General features: G+C 41.9%; 1 protein-coding gene across 5 annotated transcripts in view; it reads left to right on the top strand.

The window, feature by feature from the left end:
- DOCK2 (dedicator of cytokinesis 2) overlaps nucleotides 1–18,309 on the top strand; it is a 433,784-nt gene that overhangs the window by 16,315 nt on the left and 399,160 nt on the right. For all 5 annotated transcript variants that reach the window (XM_023218912.1, XM_023218913.2, XM_023218916.1 and 2 more), the window contains exons 2-5: nucleotides 881–964; nucleotides 14,915–14,955; nucleotides 16,166–16,221; nucleotides 16,704–16,800. In XM_023218912.1, the coding sequence (XP_023074680.1) occupies nucleotides 881–964; nucleotides 14,915–14,955; nucleotides 16,166–16,221; nucleotides 16,704–16,800 (278 nt within the window). The remainder of the gene's footprint in view (nucleotides 1–880; nucleotides 965–14,914; nucleotides 14,956–16,165; nucleotides 16,222–16,703; nucleotides 16,801–18,309) is intronic.

Here is an 18,309-nt window from a genome sequence, read left to right as displayed (position 1 = left end):
GGGGCCTTCCTCCTGGTAAATCTCCTACACAGGTTCCTTCCCTTGCATAGCCTTCTCCGTCATCCCAGTGGTCTGTGCCAGTGGGGGGAGGAGCATGGACCCAACTCAGCTGGCCTGTCTCCAGGAAGCCTCCTGTGGCCCCCATGCATGGCTCCGGCATGCTATCTCCCGTGTTCTCGAAGCACCTGTACTTCCTGAGCCCAGACCATCCATCTGGTCATTGCAGGTGGACCTGTCAGCTTCTCCCATTAGAATACAAGGCCTTGGCTGTCTAATTCTACCATTTGGTTACTGGTTATGAAGCATTACAACATGGTAGGCTCTTCACATGCTAGGACTCTGTTTCTTTCTCATAACAACTTGTCATAGATCCCTGGGGTGCCTGAGCTGGAACTCAACCCCAGGCCTGGCTGAAGGAGGGGCTCAGGTTTTCAGAGGCCACAGCTGCCTGGCTCTCCTGCCATCCTGCTCACCAGTTCATCTCTCCCACCTAGAATAACACCTCACAACACTTCAGGTGCTTAGTATGCAGTTGTTTCTTTTTAATTGTAGCAAAACATGCATAACAAACGATGTACCATTTTAACTGCCTGGTGTACAGTAAGGACAGTCCATAGTAAATATCAGCAGCCTCCTTGTCACTCAGGCTGAATGCAGGGCCTGTGTTGAGGAGAGGTGAGCTTTGGTTAACAGAAGGTGTTGGGAGCCAGGCTGACTCTGAAATGACTATTGTGGCAGGCAATAGGTTTGCGTGTCAGTTTTGTTTAGCCCAGGGGGGCTGCATGGGCGTGGAATGGACTTGAGGCAGGGATAGCAGGAAGGAGCAGAGACTAAAGAGATCCAGAGGTCTCACCTAACTGCCTTTCTTTCTATTTCACAGCCATATACAACTTCCAAGGCAGCGGAGCCCCCCAGCTCTCCCTGCAGATTGGTGATGTGGTGCGAATACAGGAGACATGTGGAGGTGAGTTGCTGGCCCATGCCCCAGGTGCTGGACCCTTGGCTGGTGGAAGCCCATAGTACACCCAGACCCCCCAGCCCTCTCTCTGAACCTGCAACTGTGTGGTCTGTTTAAAAATGTTTTGGTAACGCTAGTAATTAGAATGTACTAAACAGAAATGCTTTCTCATTTTAGGAATGTATGTTTCATAGCGAAAGCCTAAATGGGTGGTTCGATGTTTGTTATATTCTCCATTTGCCTCAGCCATGGGGCTATTCAGCCTGTGACTCTTGCTAGATACAGTTCGTTATTAGTATTAATATCATGATAAAGGGAAATAAGCATCATTAGGGTTTGGAAGGGTCCCATAAATCACACCTCTAATTCCAGGAGAGCTGATGTGCACAGTCGTGTAATTTGTTTACTGCATGAAGGCACCCAGTCTTGGGAGCAGGAGCTCACTGCCCTCCCCAAGCTGGGAGCCCTGTCTTGGGCAGTGTGGTGGTATCTCTTTCTTTCTCCTACAAAGGTGCCATTGCCTTGTGAAGCCAGGTGTCTACTGGGCTGTGTCCACCCATGGTAGTGTGGTGGTCGGGAGTGCTTTTTAAAATTTGCACAAAGACTAATGGCCTTTGACTCATAAGTCAGGCAGTTGGAAATCAATATGTCACTGATAAACTTGATAATGGGAGCATGGCTTGGGCATGAGAACCAAATGAGCTACTAATCTGTTACCCGCAGTCAGGCATGCTCCCATCCCTCACTGGCCCAATTGGCCCACCACAGTTCCCTCCTGCCTGGGACTGCTGGTAGCTCCTGCTACATGGAGGGCACAGAACATGGGCTTCCTGTGTCTGGGTAGAAAGGCAGAGGAAGAAGAGAGAGTGGATTGAGCACATAGGCCTGGTCTGCCCCCAGTGAATCCATCAGATAGGGACCTGGGGAGGGAGTGAAGGTCAGGGAGGAGCCACATGTGCCACTGTGAAGGAGGCCTTCCGTGGGGAAAGGCAGTCACTTGCAAGAGTAGCTGTCTTTGGTCCTTTCCACAAAATAGACACTGTGCTAAATTCTTTATAACACATGATCCTAGTCACTGCTCACCACAACCCATAGGACAAGCGGTGTCATTTCCAGTACTGGATTAGCCGCACGCAATCTCCTAGGCAATGGAGCCCCCAGCTGGGTCTGAAGATTTGTACAAGGATGCTTGTGTAAACACATACACACACAAAGACACACACAAACATACGTGTGTACATATATACACATATGCATACCTGTGCACATAGATACAACCAAAAAACATACAGAAAACCATTTTTGAGGGAAATAATTTGAAATTTGATATTTCAAGATAACTTTAAAAGGGGTCATGGGGGAAATGAGAACTTTGTTCATCTTCCTTATATTTATTTTATGCTTTAGTATTATTTTTACTTGGGGTTGTAGATGAGGGGATACCAGGGCCTGCAAAGTTCACACTCCGGCCCTGTTGAAACCTTTTACACAAGGAGTGGACAAGGCTGGAGGAGAGGGGTGGGGACACTGTCCTAGAGAACTGGGTCTGTGATTCCAAGCACCCTGCCCCCTGCCCACAGCATAACCCGATCTTTTACAAATCTAGTTCTGCCCAGTGGCAGACAAGCAAACTGTAGGTGACTACCAAGGGCAAAGAATGAAAATGAAAACAGCAGCAACTCTCCTCAGTGCCTCTTTCCTGCTACTGGATGCTAATGCTGAGAAACAGGTACGAGACCTCACATTTGCAGATGAGGAAACGGAGGCAGGGAAATGACTCATCTCAAGTTGCACAGTGAGCCGGTGGATTTTTTTTTTTTTTTTTTTTGAGACGGAGTCTTGCTCTTGTCTCCCAAGCTGGAGTGCAATGATGCAATCTCGGCTCACTGCAGCCTCCGCCTCTCAGATTCAAGCAATTCTTGTGCCTCAGCCTCCTTAGTAGCTGGGATTACCAGCATGCGCTACCATGCCTGGCTAATTTTTGTATTTTCAATAGAGACGGGGTTTCGCCATGTTGACCAGGCTGGTCTTGAACACCTGGCCCTGGGTGATTTGCCCACCTCGGCTCCCCAGAGTGCTGGGAGCACCCCCAGAGTGCTCACAGGCGTGAGCCAACGCGCCTGGCCCCAGTGGCTCTTTTCTGATGGCCAAGCCCACACTCTTTCCTCCACCCATGCCTGCCAAAACAATAACAAGGCCTTGGTCATTATTTTCTGTGTCCTACATTGTGAAATCCAGATGAGCATTTTTCTCTTCATTGTATGCAGCTTCCCTGGATAGAAAGCTTGAGGGAACAAACCTCCCCCACAGGCTGCCATAGTCAGAGCCTTGCCAGTACCTTTTCCTGGCCTGGCGCCCTGACCTTTACGAAGGCTACTCTGGTGGACTCAAGCCACCTTTAATCATCTCTGGGACACCTTTATCCTTTCTTTGGTTCTGATTTTCCGTTTCTAATTCAATTAGTCTTTTCAATTAGTCTTATTTTAATGTATCTTTGTAAATTAGTCACAATATCTTGCTGGAAAAAGCTGGATATATTCATTTGTAAGTGGCTAATAATTTATTAATTCTTTGAAAAGACAGTGTTCAGAAGTCTGCTAGAATGAGTCTAGCTATCTGAGGAAATATCATATCTCCCGGTATGCAAATTATTAGGACTTCTCATGCATACGCTCATGGCTATGCAGAGTTTCCAAACTGGAATTTAGGGGGATCCAAGGCTTCTTGGGGTGCCTTGAGTGGCAGAAGGAAATGGAGCTGGAGGGGGTCTGAGAGCAGGTCTGGTGTTGTCTACTTTGCAGATGGGGTGTGTGGTCTGTGATTCTGATCGAAAAAAATAGTTCCTCCAAAAATATAAAAGATGTGAAAACCACAATGTTAGTCAAAAATTGGTCAAAACTGTGTAGTAGAAAGAATATGGGTGTACCGGTGAAACTTTCTTATAGAAAACTACTTCAAAAACAAAATCCAGCCAATTGAAAGGTAAATCACAATAAAGGAATATAGGATTAAAAAGCTGTGATAAAAGGAAATAGTGGCCAATATTGGGTCAAAATGAATCGGTTTATAAAAATTGATATTAAAAACAGTAGGAATGTCTTGTAGAAGGCACAAACATAAAAAAAAAGTGTGATTTTTCCCCCCAATCACTTCCTTCAGTGATATTTGGTTGACATCTTTCCTGAGATTTGGTGACATCAGACGACTTGAATCTCATATCCATGTGCTGCTCACCCACTTCTTCCCTTTCCCCAGTTCAAATAAGACCTGGGGAAGGAGTGAGTTTGGGATGTTTTCTTTCCTATTCTTTGTCTTCTCTACTGAAATAAGCCTTATGATTGACCAGTCCACCGTACAAATGGTCATGTAGCTGGAGAATGAAATGCCAGATGCCCCTGACATCATGATATTTATGGCTACCAAAAAGAATGTTACTGTTGGGAACCTAGATAATATTTTAAAAAATCTAATAAAATTGAGACTTGGGAGGAGAATGGAAGAGAATAGCTAACTCAATGACATCACTTTGACAACAAAGTCAATGAATATTAATTGGAAATAAAACATGGAATTAAAAAAAAGGCTTCTATCTTTGAATGCTTTTCATAACAATTTTCATTTTAGAGAAGTTTTTAAGAGATCTTTTTAGTGATAAAGTAACATTGAATCGAAGTTCAAATGTCTCTCAATTTCACTTGGTTTCTTTTTCTTCTGTTAAATACAAATAAGATTAAATAAAATTTTTATTTACATAGTATCTTCACTATATGCTCATTTTTATGAGAGTGTTTTAAAAATCATATTTTATCTTTTTATCTGTTATTCTATGTACATAAAAATAAATGAAGAGTTGACTGGAATGATATTAATAGTGTTTTTCTGTGTAATGGGATTCAGGATAATTCTTTAAGTTTTTATGTCTGTACTTTTCTGTTTAGTTTAAATTCTTTATAATAGCATATATTAGTTTTAAACATACAAAACAAAGTACAGTCTTTAAGCTGGGCATGGTGGTGTACACCTATAGTTCTAGCTACTTGGGAGGCTGAGGCAGAAGGATCTCTTGAGACTAGGAGTTCAAGACTAACAAGACTCTATCTCTGAAAAATGAGGCAAAAAAGGTATGAAGAGTAAAATAACAGTCACTTACATCCCAACCACCCATAATTAATCATTGCCAACACCTGAGGATATTTGCTTCCAATCTACAAGACTGCATCATCATCATTATTATTATTATTACTGAGATGGGGGTTTCACTTTGTTGCCCGGTCTGGTCTCCAACTCCAGGGCCGAAGCAGTCCTCCTGCCTCAGCCTTCCAAGTACCTGGGATTACAGATGCATGCCACCCTGTCGAGCTTTCAATAGTTTTAAAATTTTCCCCACCACCTCCAGTAAAGAAATGAAAAGAGCACTGGCTTTTGAATCAGAAAGTTATTCCATGCTTCTGCTACCCACTAGTGGAGTCATCCTGGGTATGTAAGCTTTAGGTTTCTCATCTGTCAAGTGGGTTGTTTTCACCTTGCTTCTGGGCTTGTTATGAGGATAAAATGAGAAAAAGTAAAGAAACTGTGTAGTACCAGCCTGGCTCATAGAAGGTTCTCTGTGTTTGTTAATTCCATCCTCTCCCCCATTATGTAGCGCTTTACCGAAACTCACAGAGGTATATTTTTACAACATGGCCCAGAAGCTGAATCTTTGCCTGGAATGGGTGAGGCTAGCCCTTCCTTGCCTATGTACTAAATTTACTCAGCTGGATGAAGAGGGAAAACAGGACCCTAACCTGAAAGTTTAAATACGGGTGAATTTCACTTTTTATTATAAAGATAATGTATTGTTATGATAAAAACTCCCATAGTTCAAGATGGTACTCATGCTACGCCATGCTAAGCCTTAGACATGAAATGCTGACTTCATTGTCCGTATTATATCTCTCATGCTGCCTCTTTTACCTAGAGGCGGCATAAACATTCTGTGTTTTAGATGTGGAAAACACATGTAAGTGTACTGAGCATAGGAATTCCTCATAGAAGGGACAAACATGAAAAAAGCAGTGTTAGTTTATTTCCCCCCAGTCACTTCCTCCAGTCATACTTGATTGACATCTTTCCTGATATTTGATGACATCGGAAGACTTCAATCTTATATATGCATTGTGCAGCTCACCTACTTCTTCTGTTTCCCTGGTTTGAACAAGACCTGGGGAAGGAGGGAGTTTGGGTTTCCTTCTTTCCAATTCTTTCTTCTCTACTGAAATAAGCCCTCTGTGATCAGCTAGTCCACTGTAGAAATAGCCATGTAGCTGGTGATTGAGATGCCAGATGCCCCTGACATCTTTGTATGAAACTCCTGGAATGTACTCATACTGTGTTTGGATGTAGTTTTGGGGTGGAGGAACTGTATCATGCCCTCCTGAGGCAACAACTTCCTACCTCCAAAGGCTGTCATGGGAGAATTGCTTGAGCCCAGGAGTTCGAGGCTGTAGTGAGGCATGATCACGCCACTGCACTCCAGCCTGGGCAACAGAGTGAGACTTTGTCTCTAAAAATAAATAAATAAATAAACAAATAAAATCAGAGGAGTGAGGGAGGAGATGGATAGAGCATCCTCTGCTTTTAAAAAATAACGCGTTGCTTTTGTTGTTGCTGTTTTCCAGAAATGCAACTACATACTCTGTGTACTATTCTGAGACCTTCTGTTCTCATTTGAAAATATTGGAGTGCTTTCTAAGTGAACACATATTTATTACCATATTGTTGGTTTGGCTGCAAAAAGCTTGGCACAATGACATTTTGAATGTACCCTTCACCGAGTAGGGTACACCCAGAGCCATACACAGTGGGCATGCTAATAACTCTTTTGAGGGTGATCTTGACCCATCCAAATTATTTGCTTTTACTATAAGTGAGGACATTATGAGCACTTAATATGGAATCTTTTTAAAGCACCACCTTGCAAGGTGATAGTCTTTTGTTCAGGTGTGCTGTAGTGACAGGTCACTTTGAAAAGGACTCCATTTTCTTCAGTAAGGCTGCTCCATTATCAGCAGTGTATATATGAAGTTTTCTTCCCTTCTGTATGAGGATGAGGCTAAGACGTCAGTAAACTTCCATTATGTTTCATTTGAAGCATGTCTCTTTGCTTTGTTGTGATGGAAATATGTTGAAACGACCTTAGTGAAAAAACAAAAATGATATTATAAATCCATATGTCCTGAAAATAAAATAGAAAATGTGCCCAACTTTCTCTGCATTATTATTAATTGATTTTTTTAAAAGAATGGTATCTACTAACTCTTTTGGACACTGGGCAAACTCTCTGAGTTTGAGGCACTATTATTCTCATTTTATAGATGAGGGGACTGAGGCTCAGAGGAAAGTATTAACATGTCTATGATCACACAGTTAAGTAGCAGATCTCCATCAAATTCAGACTTTGATTGCATAGTTGATACTCTTTAAAATTTTTTAAATTGTATATATTTAAGGTATATAACATGATATTATGAGATACACATAGGTAGTAAGATAGTTATGATAGTGAAACAAATTAACATATCCATCATCTCACATAGTTACCTTTTTTGTTTTTGTTTTTGTGGCATCAGCAGCTAAAATCTAATCATTTAGCAGAAATCTCAAATACAGTACAATTTTATTGACTACAGATGCCTTCTTGTACATTAGATCTCTAGACTTGTTCTTCCTACATATCTGTTACCCTGTAACCTCTAATCTACATTTCCCCATTTCATTCCTCCCATCCCCTACCCTGCCCTGGTAACTACTGTTTCATTCTGTATGTCTGTTTATTTGACTCTTTTTTTGTTGTTCCATATATAAGTGAAATAATGCAATACTTTCTGTGTTGTCTTATTTCACTTAGCATAATGTCTTCCAGGTTCATCCATGCTGTGACAAATGGCAAGATCTCCTCCTTTTTAAAGGCTGAATAATATTCCATTGTATATGTACATTACAGTTTCTTTATCTGCTCATCCATTGGTGAGCATGTGGGTTGTTTCCATATCTTGGCTATTGTGAATAATGCTGTAATGAATATGAGAGTACAGACATCTTTACAAGGCAGTTATTTCATTTTCTTTGGATCTATGCCTTGAAGAAGGATTGCTGGGTCATATGCTAGTTTTATTTTTAATTTCTTTAGGAACTGCCATACCTTTTTCAACAATGAGTGTACCAATCTACATTCTCACCAACAGTGTAGAAGAGTTCTCTTTTTTCCACAACCTCGCCAACATTTGTTATCTCTTGACTTTTAGATAATAGCCATTTTCACAGGTGTGAGGTGACATCTCATTGTGGTTTGATTTTCATTTTTCTAACAACTAATGATGTCAAGCACCTTTCCATATACCTGTTGGCCATTTGTATGTCTTCCTTGGAGAAATGTCTATTCAGGTCCTTTGCCTATTTTGCACTCATTTTTATACTATTGAGTTATATGAGTTCTTTATAAAATTTTTGATATTAACCCCTTATCAGAAGTATAGTTTACAATTTTTTCCCTAATTCACACGTTTTTGTTTCATTTTGTTGTTTTCTTTGGTATGCAGAAGGTTTTTAGTCAGGATTCACACTCTTTACCAGTGTATTAGTCTGTTTTCACACTGCTGTAAAGAACTAGCTGAGACTGCATAATTTAAGAAGAAAAGAGGTTTAATTGACTCACAGTTCTGCATGGCTGGAGAGGCCTCAGGAAACGTAAAATCATGGTGGAAGATGAAGGGGAAGCAAGGCATGTTTTACATGGCAGCAGGAGAGACAGACAGAATAACAAAGGAAGTGCCATACTTTGAAACCATCAGATCTTGTGAGAACTCACTATCACAAGAACAGAATGGGGGAAACTGCCCCTATGATCCAATCACCTCCCACCAGTTCCCTCCCCTGACACATGGGGATTACAATTTGAGATGAGATGTGGGTGGGGACACAGAGCCAAATCACATCATTCCTCCCCTGGCCCTTCCAAAATCTCATGTCCTTCTCACATTGCAAAATCAATCACGCCTTCCCAACAGTCCCCCAAAGTCTTAACTCACTCCAGCATTAACTCAAAAGGCCAAGTCCAAAGTCTCATCTGAGACAAGGTAAGTTCCTTCCAAATATGAATTGGTAAAATCAAAAAAACAAGTCAGTTACTTCCAAGATACAGTGGGGGTACAAGCATTGGGTAAATTCTCCCATTCCAAAAGGGAGAAATTAGCTAAAACAAAGGGGCTACAGGCCCCATGCAAGTCCAAAACACAGCAGGGCAGCCATTGAATCATAAAGCTCCAAAATCTCCTTTGATTCCATGTCTCACATCTGTGCAAGGTTACGTTGGTGCAAGGGGTGGGCCCCCAAGGTCTTGGGCAGCTCTGCCTCTGTGGCTTTACAGGGTACAGCCCTCACAGCTTCTTTCACAAGCTGGTATTGAGAGCCTGCAGCTTTTCTAGGCACACAGTGCAAGCTGTTGGTGGATCTACCATTCTGGGGTCTGTAGGATGGTGACCTTCTTCTCACAGCTCCACTAGGCAGTGGCTCACTGGGCACTCTGTGTGGGGGCTCCAACCCCACATTTCCCCTCTGCACTGTCCTAGCAGAGGTTCTCCATGAAGATTCTGCCCCTGCAGAAGACTTCTGCCTGGACATCCAGGCATTTCCATACATCCTCTGAAATCTAAGCAGAGATTCCCAAAGTTCAACTCTTGTCTCCCGTGTACCTGCAGGCCTAACAGCACATGAAAGTTGCTAAATCTTGGGTGCTGCACCCTGTGAAACAACAGTTTTAGCTGTACCTTGGCCCCTTTTAACCATAGCTGGAGGTGGAGTGCCTGGGACACAGGGCGCCAAGTCCTGAGGCTGCACAGAGCAGCAATGGGGCCCTGGGCCCAGCCCACAAAACCATTTTTCCCTCCTAGGCCTCTGGGTCTGTGATTGGAGGGGCTGATATGAAGATCTCTGAAATGCCCTGGAGACGTTTTCCCTATTATCTAGGCTGTTAACATTCAGCTCCTTGTTACTTATGTAAATTTCTGCAGCTTCCTTGAATTTCTCCACAGAAAATGGGTTTTTCTTTTCTATCACATGGTCAGGCTGCAAATTTTCCAAACTTTTACTCTCTGCTTCCCTTTTAAACATAATTTCCGATTTCAGACCATCTCTTTGTGAGTGCATATGATTATATACTTTTAGAAACAGCCAGGTCAGATCCTGAATGCTATGATGCTTAGAAATTTCTTCTGCCAGATACTCTAAATCATCTCTCTTATGTTCAGATTTCTACAGATCTCTAGGACAGGGGCAAAGTGCCGCAGTCTTTTGCCAGAGCATAGCAAGAGTGACCTTTGCTCCAGTTCCTAAGAAGTTCCTCATTTCCATCTGAGACCACCTCAGCCTGGATTTCATTGTCTATATCACTGTCAGTATTTTGGTCAAAACCATTCAACAAGTCTCTAGGAAGTTCCAGACTTTACCACATCTTCCTATCTTTTTCTGAGCCCTTCAAACTGTTCCAACCTCTGCCTGTTACCCAGTTCTAAAATTGATTCCAGATTTTCAGGTATTTTATGGCAGTCCCCCAGTTCTGTCAGTACCAAGTTTCTGTATTATTCTGTTTTCACACTGTTATAAAGAACTACCCGAGACTGGGTAATTTATGAAGAAAAAAGGTTTAATTAACTTGCAGTTCTGAATGGCTAAGGAGGCCGCAAGAAACTTACAATCATGGTGGAAGGTGAAGGGGAAGCAGATACATCTTACATGGCAGCAGGAAAGAGAAAGAGCAAGGGGAAAGTGCCACACTTTGAAACCATCAGATCTCATGAGAACTCGCTGTCACCAGAACAGCATGAGGGAAATCACCCCTATGATCCAATCACCTCCCACCAGGTCCCTCCTCTGACACAAGGGGATTACAATTTGATATGAGATTTGGGTGGGGACACAAAGCCAAATCACATCAACCAGTGATAGGTACTAGCTTCCATTTGATCTCAATATTATTATATATTTCAACACACAAGAAAGAAAAAGCACTCCTAAGTACTCATCACTCAGATGAATGTCAACATATTTATATATGTTTACATATAAATATGGTAGCGGGAGAACTTATATATGTGTGTGTGTTTATATGTATATACACATGTTTATATGTATATACACACATATGTGTATACTTTCTTCAGACATTTGTTTTTAAGAAATAAAAATTTCGAATGAAATTGAAATCCCTTTTTACGCCTCCTCTATTCTTTTTTCTTTTGTCCATATGTAGGTAACACTTATCCTGAAATCAGTATGTTTTCTTTCCATCCAAGTTTTTGTACTTTTGCCAGATGCATATACTTTCTAACCTTGTCTAATAAATAGTGTTTGTAGCGCCCATCTGGGGCTAGGTGTTATTTCCCTCACTCTACAGATGAAAACACTGAGGTTTAAGTGACACGACCAAAGGCTATGTGGCTTGGAAATGGCATAGGGAGGACTGGATCTCCAGATCTCAGATTCTTTTTTGATGTTGTGGGATATTTTAAATCTCCTGCCTCCCCTGACTCTTAGAGGATTTGAGAATCTAGATATATTCGATATTGGTATTTGAGATGTGAAAAGAGAGGATTATCTAAATAACTGGCACTTTAAAATTTTCCAAAAGAATTGTACAGATATTTCCTCTTCTCATCTTCCTCCAGAATGCATGTCTAGTCAGTTCAGGCTGCTGTATATCATAAACTGCTTAAACAACAGAAATTTATTTCTCATACTTATGGAGACTGGAAAGTTGAAGATCTAGGCACCAACAGATCTGGTTTCTGGTGAGGGCTGCTTCTTGGTTTGTAGATGGCTGAGTTCTTGTCATAGCCTCACATGGCAGAGGGCAAAGAGAGAGGGAGCAAACTCTTCTGTGAGGGCACTAATCCCATTCATAAAAGCTCCATTCTCATGACCTAAGGACCCCACCTCCTAATGCCATCACATCAGCTGTCAGAATTGCAACATATGAATTTTGGAAGGACACATTCAGGCCATAGCAATGCACATTGTGAATTTTATGTTAAAGAAAGTGGTTATTTCATGGCAAGGGTTAGCAAAAAAGCTCTTGTTATTATTGAATTCAAAAGAGTGTTGAACTCAGGAGCGGATTCTGGGACATGGTAAATGCCATGTTATACTGAGCCTGCTTTTGATCATGGTGTCCATTGTCCAGCAGTTTTTCTCTTTTGTACCAACTGGTGTTATCTGCCCAGTCATGTCTTGGAGCATAGACAGATGTAGCTGATTGGTGACCATATTAGGGAACCAACATCAGTGGTCAGAGATAAATGACCTAGCAGAAGTGAAAATGCCGGAAAAATGTCATAAGGATAGTCCTGATGCAGGTGATGCACTAGGCATGGGTTTGGATTCTGGTTTGGCTGCTTTTCTGCTAAAGAATGTGTTGGAATTTCTTCCCCACCTGTTTGATCTCAGTGTCACCATCCGGCAAGTGGAGATAAAGCCTTCTTGCAATGAATCCCTGGAGATTTGTTCCTGAAAGCATGTAGCCCAGTGCAATATATATAGTTGGTGCACAAGTAATGTTGATTGAACTTGAACCTGGGAGCCAGAATAAGAATATTGGGTGTAAGTGTCAGCAGAATCCTGTTGTCAGGAGTGAGCTGCAACTCTGAGAATTAGGAAACCTATAAGATGTATACATATAAGCGAGTTTTGAGGTTCAGAGAAGGCAAACTCCTTGGATCCAGGAAGACTAGGCACCCTAATGGAGTCCCTGTCACAAAGATGCAGATGTGGACATGAGCTTTGTATAGGGACCATCTATTGGTCCCTCGATTGTTTTTCTATTTTTTGGTGGATTTTAGTGGACTTGGCCATCATGTGGGTTCAAGTCACTGCTACCAGATGACTTTATCTGTATTTGCACTCTCATCCCATCACATGGGAGACAATGTGACCAACCAGCTTTAAGGATTGGCTTCGAAGTCATATAAGCTTGAGTTTGAACCTCGGTTGTATGATCTTGGCCCAGCCCATCAATTTACTTGAATATCAATTTCCTCATCTATAAAATGGGAATGATAATTCTTAGCTCACAGTGTTGCTCTGAGGATTAAACGAGAGAATGCCTGTGCAACATTTAGCATACAGCTTTGCATGTTGCAGGTGACCAGTGAAAGACAGGTAATAATAATATTACAAAGTTGCATTTCTATCTAGTTGGTGAAAAGGGGCAAATAAAGGAGGCTGTTGTATCATAGTGCAGCAGGGTGTTGCTTGAGTGTAAATCTCAGCTGCATCACCCACTAACTGTGTGACCATCAGCAAGCTGCTTAATCTCTGTGCCTATTTTCATTTGCAGAACTGAAGCAGTAATAGGATTGTTGTAAAGATTAATTTATAATTTGACAAAACAAAACAAAAAATGTCAACAGAGTTACCAGTACGTAGGAAGCACTTAGAAAGTATAAGCAGTATTGTTAATTATGGATTATTTGACAATAGTTGTTGACAAATAATTATAGGCTACTGAAAATAGAATGTGATGCTTCATGAAGTAGAACATCTTCCATCACTGGAAGTATTCAGGTGGAAAGTAACTTAGTGGAGATTTAGTTTTGGAGATTCAGACACTGAGAAGCTAGAAATATTAATATTAGGTAACCATCAAATCATTCCCTCATAATATAGGAAGCATAGCGTGATCACTGCTTATGTTCAAAACCTGACACTGCAACCTCTACTAGCTGTGTGATCCTTGGAAAGTCACTTAACTTCTCTGTGCCTCAGGTAGGCCACTCATTTGTAAAAAAGGATAATAACAGTTCACACCTCATACGGTTGTTACGAATATTGAAGGGCTTAATATACAAAGAGTGCTTAGAATGGTATTTTTATTTCCCACCTGAGATTCTCTTTCTAACCTCCCTTTCTTCCTTTCTGTTTTTCCTCTCTCCTTCCTTTCTCTTTCTCCTTCCTCTCACTTTCTGTCACTCAAAAAGGAGCCATCGTGGCCGCCTGTTGCTTCAGAGTTTCCTTTAGGTCCTGGCCGTCAGGCTGACTCATGACTATGAAGGGTGACTTTGCATTTTAAGTTGTTTGTTTTGGGGCTTGCTTGTATGTCTATGGGGAACATATTTCATCAACAATCTGTCAGCCCAGTAATGAGGGTCTGCTAATGAGGCTCCCGACAGATGCGTTTTATGTACAGAGATGACAAATGCCACTCCTTGGCTGTGTTCAAATCATTTCAAAGGCCAGCGGACTCATTACGGTCATCAGGACTTGCTGCACTCAGGCGTATTTTGTCTGAGTGTGTGTAATTTGGATTTCTGTTCACTGAAACATTTTTTAATATTCCCACAAAGGCAAGATCTTTTAAAATCTCTGTTCCTTCATCTGTCCCTAATTCCCTGTCCCTTTATCTGTCCCTAAACTTACCTGTTTTGTAATGACTAACTTTTGTAAATCACATTTTAGACACCATTTGCTGCTGTTAGAACGGTCAGTGTTATTTTAGGATGTTTGCCCAAATCCAGGAGCATTTCTATGTCCTGAAGGCAGGAATTGAAAACATGCAGATGATCACAGGGCCCAGGAAGGCAATGGACATGAGGGAGGGACTGCATTGAGGCTGGCAGACTGGAGGCAGATGCTCTGTCTGGTGGGCCCTGCTGCTCTTCTCCTCCCAGCTGGTTGGGAGCACTGGCCAGCACAACTAGAGCTCCTGATTTTTCAAAACCAGGAGCACCTCTATATGAAGTTGACTTTTAGATGTTATTTTGAGATGTGGCAACCAATTCAACAGATTTCAAAGACTATGAGCTTCCAGAGTTTGATCTCTACCCAAGGTCTAAAGCAATTTGCAGTAGTTTTACTAGTTAAAACAAAACAGAAAAACAACAAACTTGTAATAAATGAGGGACCTGTTTCTTTGTTTTCTCTTTGCAGACTGGTATAGGGGATACCTCATAAAGCACAAAATGTTACAGGTAAGGTCACCTGGTTTTTATTTGGGTCAGTACTGGATGTCTTCATATGGCCCTACTCTCCCATCTGAGCAGGTCTCTCCCACCGTTGTTCCTCAGCAAAGGGAACCCAACCCTCCCTCCTGTGCCCTGTGCTCTCTGACCTCTGTGCCTTGGCGCTCGCTGTGCCTCAGCTCCCTCCCATTTCCGTCACTCTTTAAGGTTCATCTCTGGTGCCATCTTCTCCCTGCAACTTTTCCCTATATGCCACTCACTTGATTTCTCCCTCCCTCGAGTCTCTGGGGGGTTGTGCCTTGATAAATTTGAAATTTATTCTACTGCCTTCCTTTAGAGTTGTTTGCGACGTTCAGTCATCTCCTCATCCGTATATCCAGGTCAACACAGAAAGGACAGGTCTGGTTTCTACCTTCGAGGGGTTCTCTTGTTCTAACCTCATGTTTCACTGTCGTCTCCATGCGAGCAGATGCTTGCTTTGCTTGTCTCATTTTCTCTCACAGCATCTAGCACAGTGACCAGATGTCCCCAGTATGTACATTGGTTGCATTTATGAAGGAAGGGATTTACAAGTAATTGATAAACTTACCTTGTTAACTGAGCCAAATGTATGGAGCAAGGAAATGATAGAAGCTTCTTCCTTCTTCCCTGACATGCTGTGTTGGGAGGGATGCCCCTACTCTGCTCTCTCAAAGAACAATGGAATAAATGCAGGCAGAATAGGTCTCAGATCAAACTAGCCCAAATGCACCTAGGAACGTTGTTACTTCAGGACCAGTTATTTCTGACCTTCTGGTTGTTCCTGACCGTGAAGGGTGACTGCTTTCCGGAATCGGGCAGGTGACGGGAGAAGCAGAGCTCCTGGTCTCGCTTAAAGTCAGTGAGTGGTTTAGATTGTCTTTCAAACGATACTGTCTTATAGCCCATCTGTAGGATGAGTGGCCATAATGCGTTGAAGCATCCCTTGGGATCTAGGGCTATTGTGAGACCTAGGGCTATTGTGGGATCTGGAGCAACTGATGGAGAACTGGAGGGAAAGCCAGATCTAGACAAGTAGATTTAGAATCCAGCCCCTGCTCTATCTGGCTCTGGGTTTATTCCTTTAAAGTCTGAGGATTTTATAAGCCAGTAGCTTTTAGAAAAAAAATTATAAAGACCTAGGGTCATTCATTTCTGCGGTGATATATCTTTTTATTTCATTTTGTTTTGTTTCCAACAGGGCATTTTTCCTAAGTCATTTATCCACATCAAGGAAGTGACAGTTGAGAAAAGAAGGTATTTGCCATTCTTCACCAGACTTGACCCTCCAGTGGCTCATGGATGTCTCTGTCCTGTTTATTTTGAGAATCTGACTTGGCAGATCTGAGGGGTGCTCAGCTTATCTTCCTTGTGCCTGTGTGTATTTGTGGATCTCCTTTCTCTCCCTCAATGGGAGATCTAATCCAAATTGATTCATGTTCAGATCTGACTCTGAGGGGGTATTAGTTTGGAGAATCAAACTTTTTGCTGGCGGCTACCTTAGAACTGTATTAAAGTAGATTAATCCTAAATAATGAGCCCACCCTAGCAAAGGAGGACGTAACAAAGCAAGTCCTTTGTATTTGCATAATGTAATTGGTGTGGCTATTGGAGGCGTTTTAGTCTAATGTCAGGAAGGCCCCTCTTCACAGCTGCAGCTTAATGCAAATTTGTTCGTGTTTTATCTGGTCAGCACCTGGGTCTCAATTTCACACCACTTTTTCTCCCACCTTAAATAGAAATACTGAGAACATCATTCCTGCAGAAATTCCTCTGGCACAAGAAGTGACAACGACACTTTGGGAATGGGGAAGCATCTGGAAACAACTCTATGTGGTGAGACTCAAAATTGCTCCCTGAGATGGAAGCTTCTTGCAGTCTTCAGTTTGGTTCCAGTTTTCAGTTTAGTATTGAGTCAGGCAGGTGGAGGTGGCTTTGATGACATAGCAGAGAACACACTGTTAACGTATGAGGACATCAAGGCCTAGAGAGGATCAGGGACTTTCTCAAAGTCACAGAGCTAGCTGGTGACAGAGCCATAATCAGTGGTGTCTGCTGTGAACCTTAGGTGTTTAGTACAGAAGTTGTCAAAGTTGAGCATGCATAAGAATCACCTTGAGAACTGTTAAAAATAAAGCTTCCTCCCAAGGGGTTTAATAATCGCGTTTTTAGTAAACTCGGATTTGATTTGCTATTCTGCTGATAACACCTTGAGAAATACTGTTCTTATACTTTAATTAACCAGTGGCTATTGTCCTCAGATCTATGAAGAAGTTTTGACTCTGGAAAAACAGAGAACATATTTTTGCATTTGTTTTCCCTGTTTTGAAGCAAATATAATTTTAAATCCTCCTTTGATGCTCTCAAGCTCCTAATGAAAGCAATTAGCTAAGCAAACCATTAAGCTGAGAGTGAAAATGTCAACCAAGGCTTACTACATGCTTATTTTGGCACTGTGCACACATGCTGGTGTATGCACAGAATTTGTAGACTTACCTTTCATGGTCTTAAATGTTGACTCCCATGTGGACATTTCATAATATGAAGACATAATTGGCACACTCAATTTTATTTGCTTTAGAAAAGTTTAGGGGGCAAATAGCATACTTTGGCTAAAGCAAATTTTTGTTCATCTCCACTACCCTCAACCTTTTTTCTTTTTTCTTTTTTTTTTTTTTTTAAGATGGAGTATTTTTAGTAGAGATAGAGTTTCACCATGTTGGTCAGGCTGGCCTTGAACTCTTGACCTCAGGTGATCCACCCACCTCGGCCTCCCAAAGTGCTGAGATTACAGGCATGAGCCACTGTGCCCAGTCCACTACCCGTTTTAAAACATCACAATGACATGTACCATTGAAGCTTGGCATTTTCCCTTAGGAAATATTTGAATAGTAAGTCCATTTGCTCTAGTCAGGAGGTCCTTAAACATCTAGTACTTCGGTATCACATTCCTGATTCTTGCCATATCTGCATACAACCTGTGTAATATTTACTTAATACCTGCATTGGATCTCTTTTCAGTAAACTTGAATCTATAGACATAAAGAATGAAATAGCATGCTGCATCATTCCAGCAGTTCTCAATTCCCCGTCTCCAACTAGATGCCTCACAATTCAGTTCAACTCTGACTACCCAGGGTAGCACCAGACTCCATGGGTTTAAATCCTCAATCCCACAAGATAGCCCTCACTTTAGATGCCAGTCACAAGTCCTGGGTGCCCAGGCTACCTGAAGTTCTGTTGGACTTGGCTATAAATTCAGGGATTCTCACTACCCCTCCCTGCCTGGGCATCCCCTTTTCCCACTTCAGGTTTCATAATTTGTTAGAACAACTCAGAGAACTC

This window comes from Piliocolobus tephrosceles, chromosome 4 (genome assembly GCF_002776525.5).
Source record: "Piliocolobus tephrosceles isolate RC106 chromosome 4, ASM277652v3, whole genome shotgun sequence".
Taxonomy (NCBI): Eukaryota; Metazoa; Chordata; class Mammalia; order Primates; family Cercopithecidae; genus Piliocolobus; species Piliocolobus tephrosceles.
The sequence above is the reverse complement of the archived record's forward strand: the minus strand, read 5'-3'. Positions and strand labels throughout refer to the sequence as shown.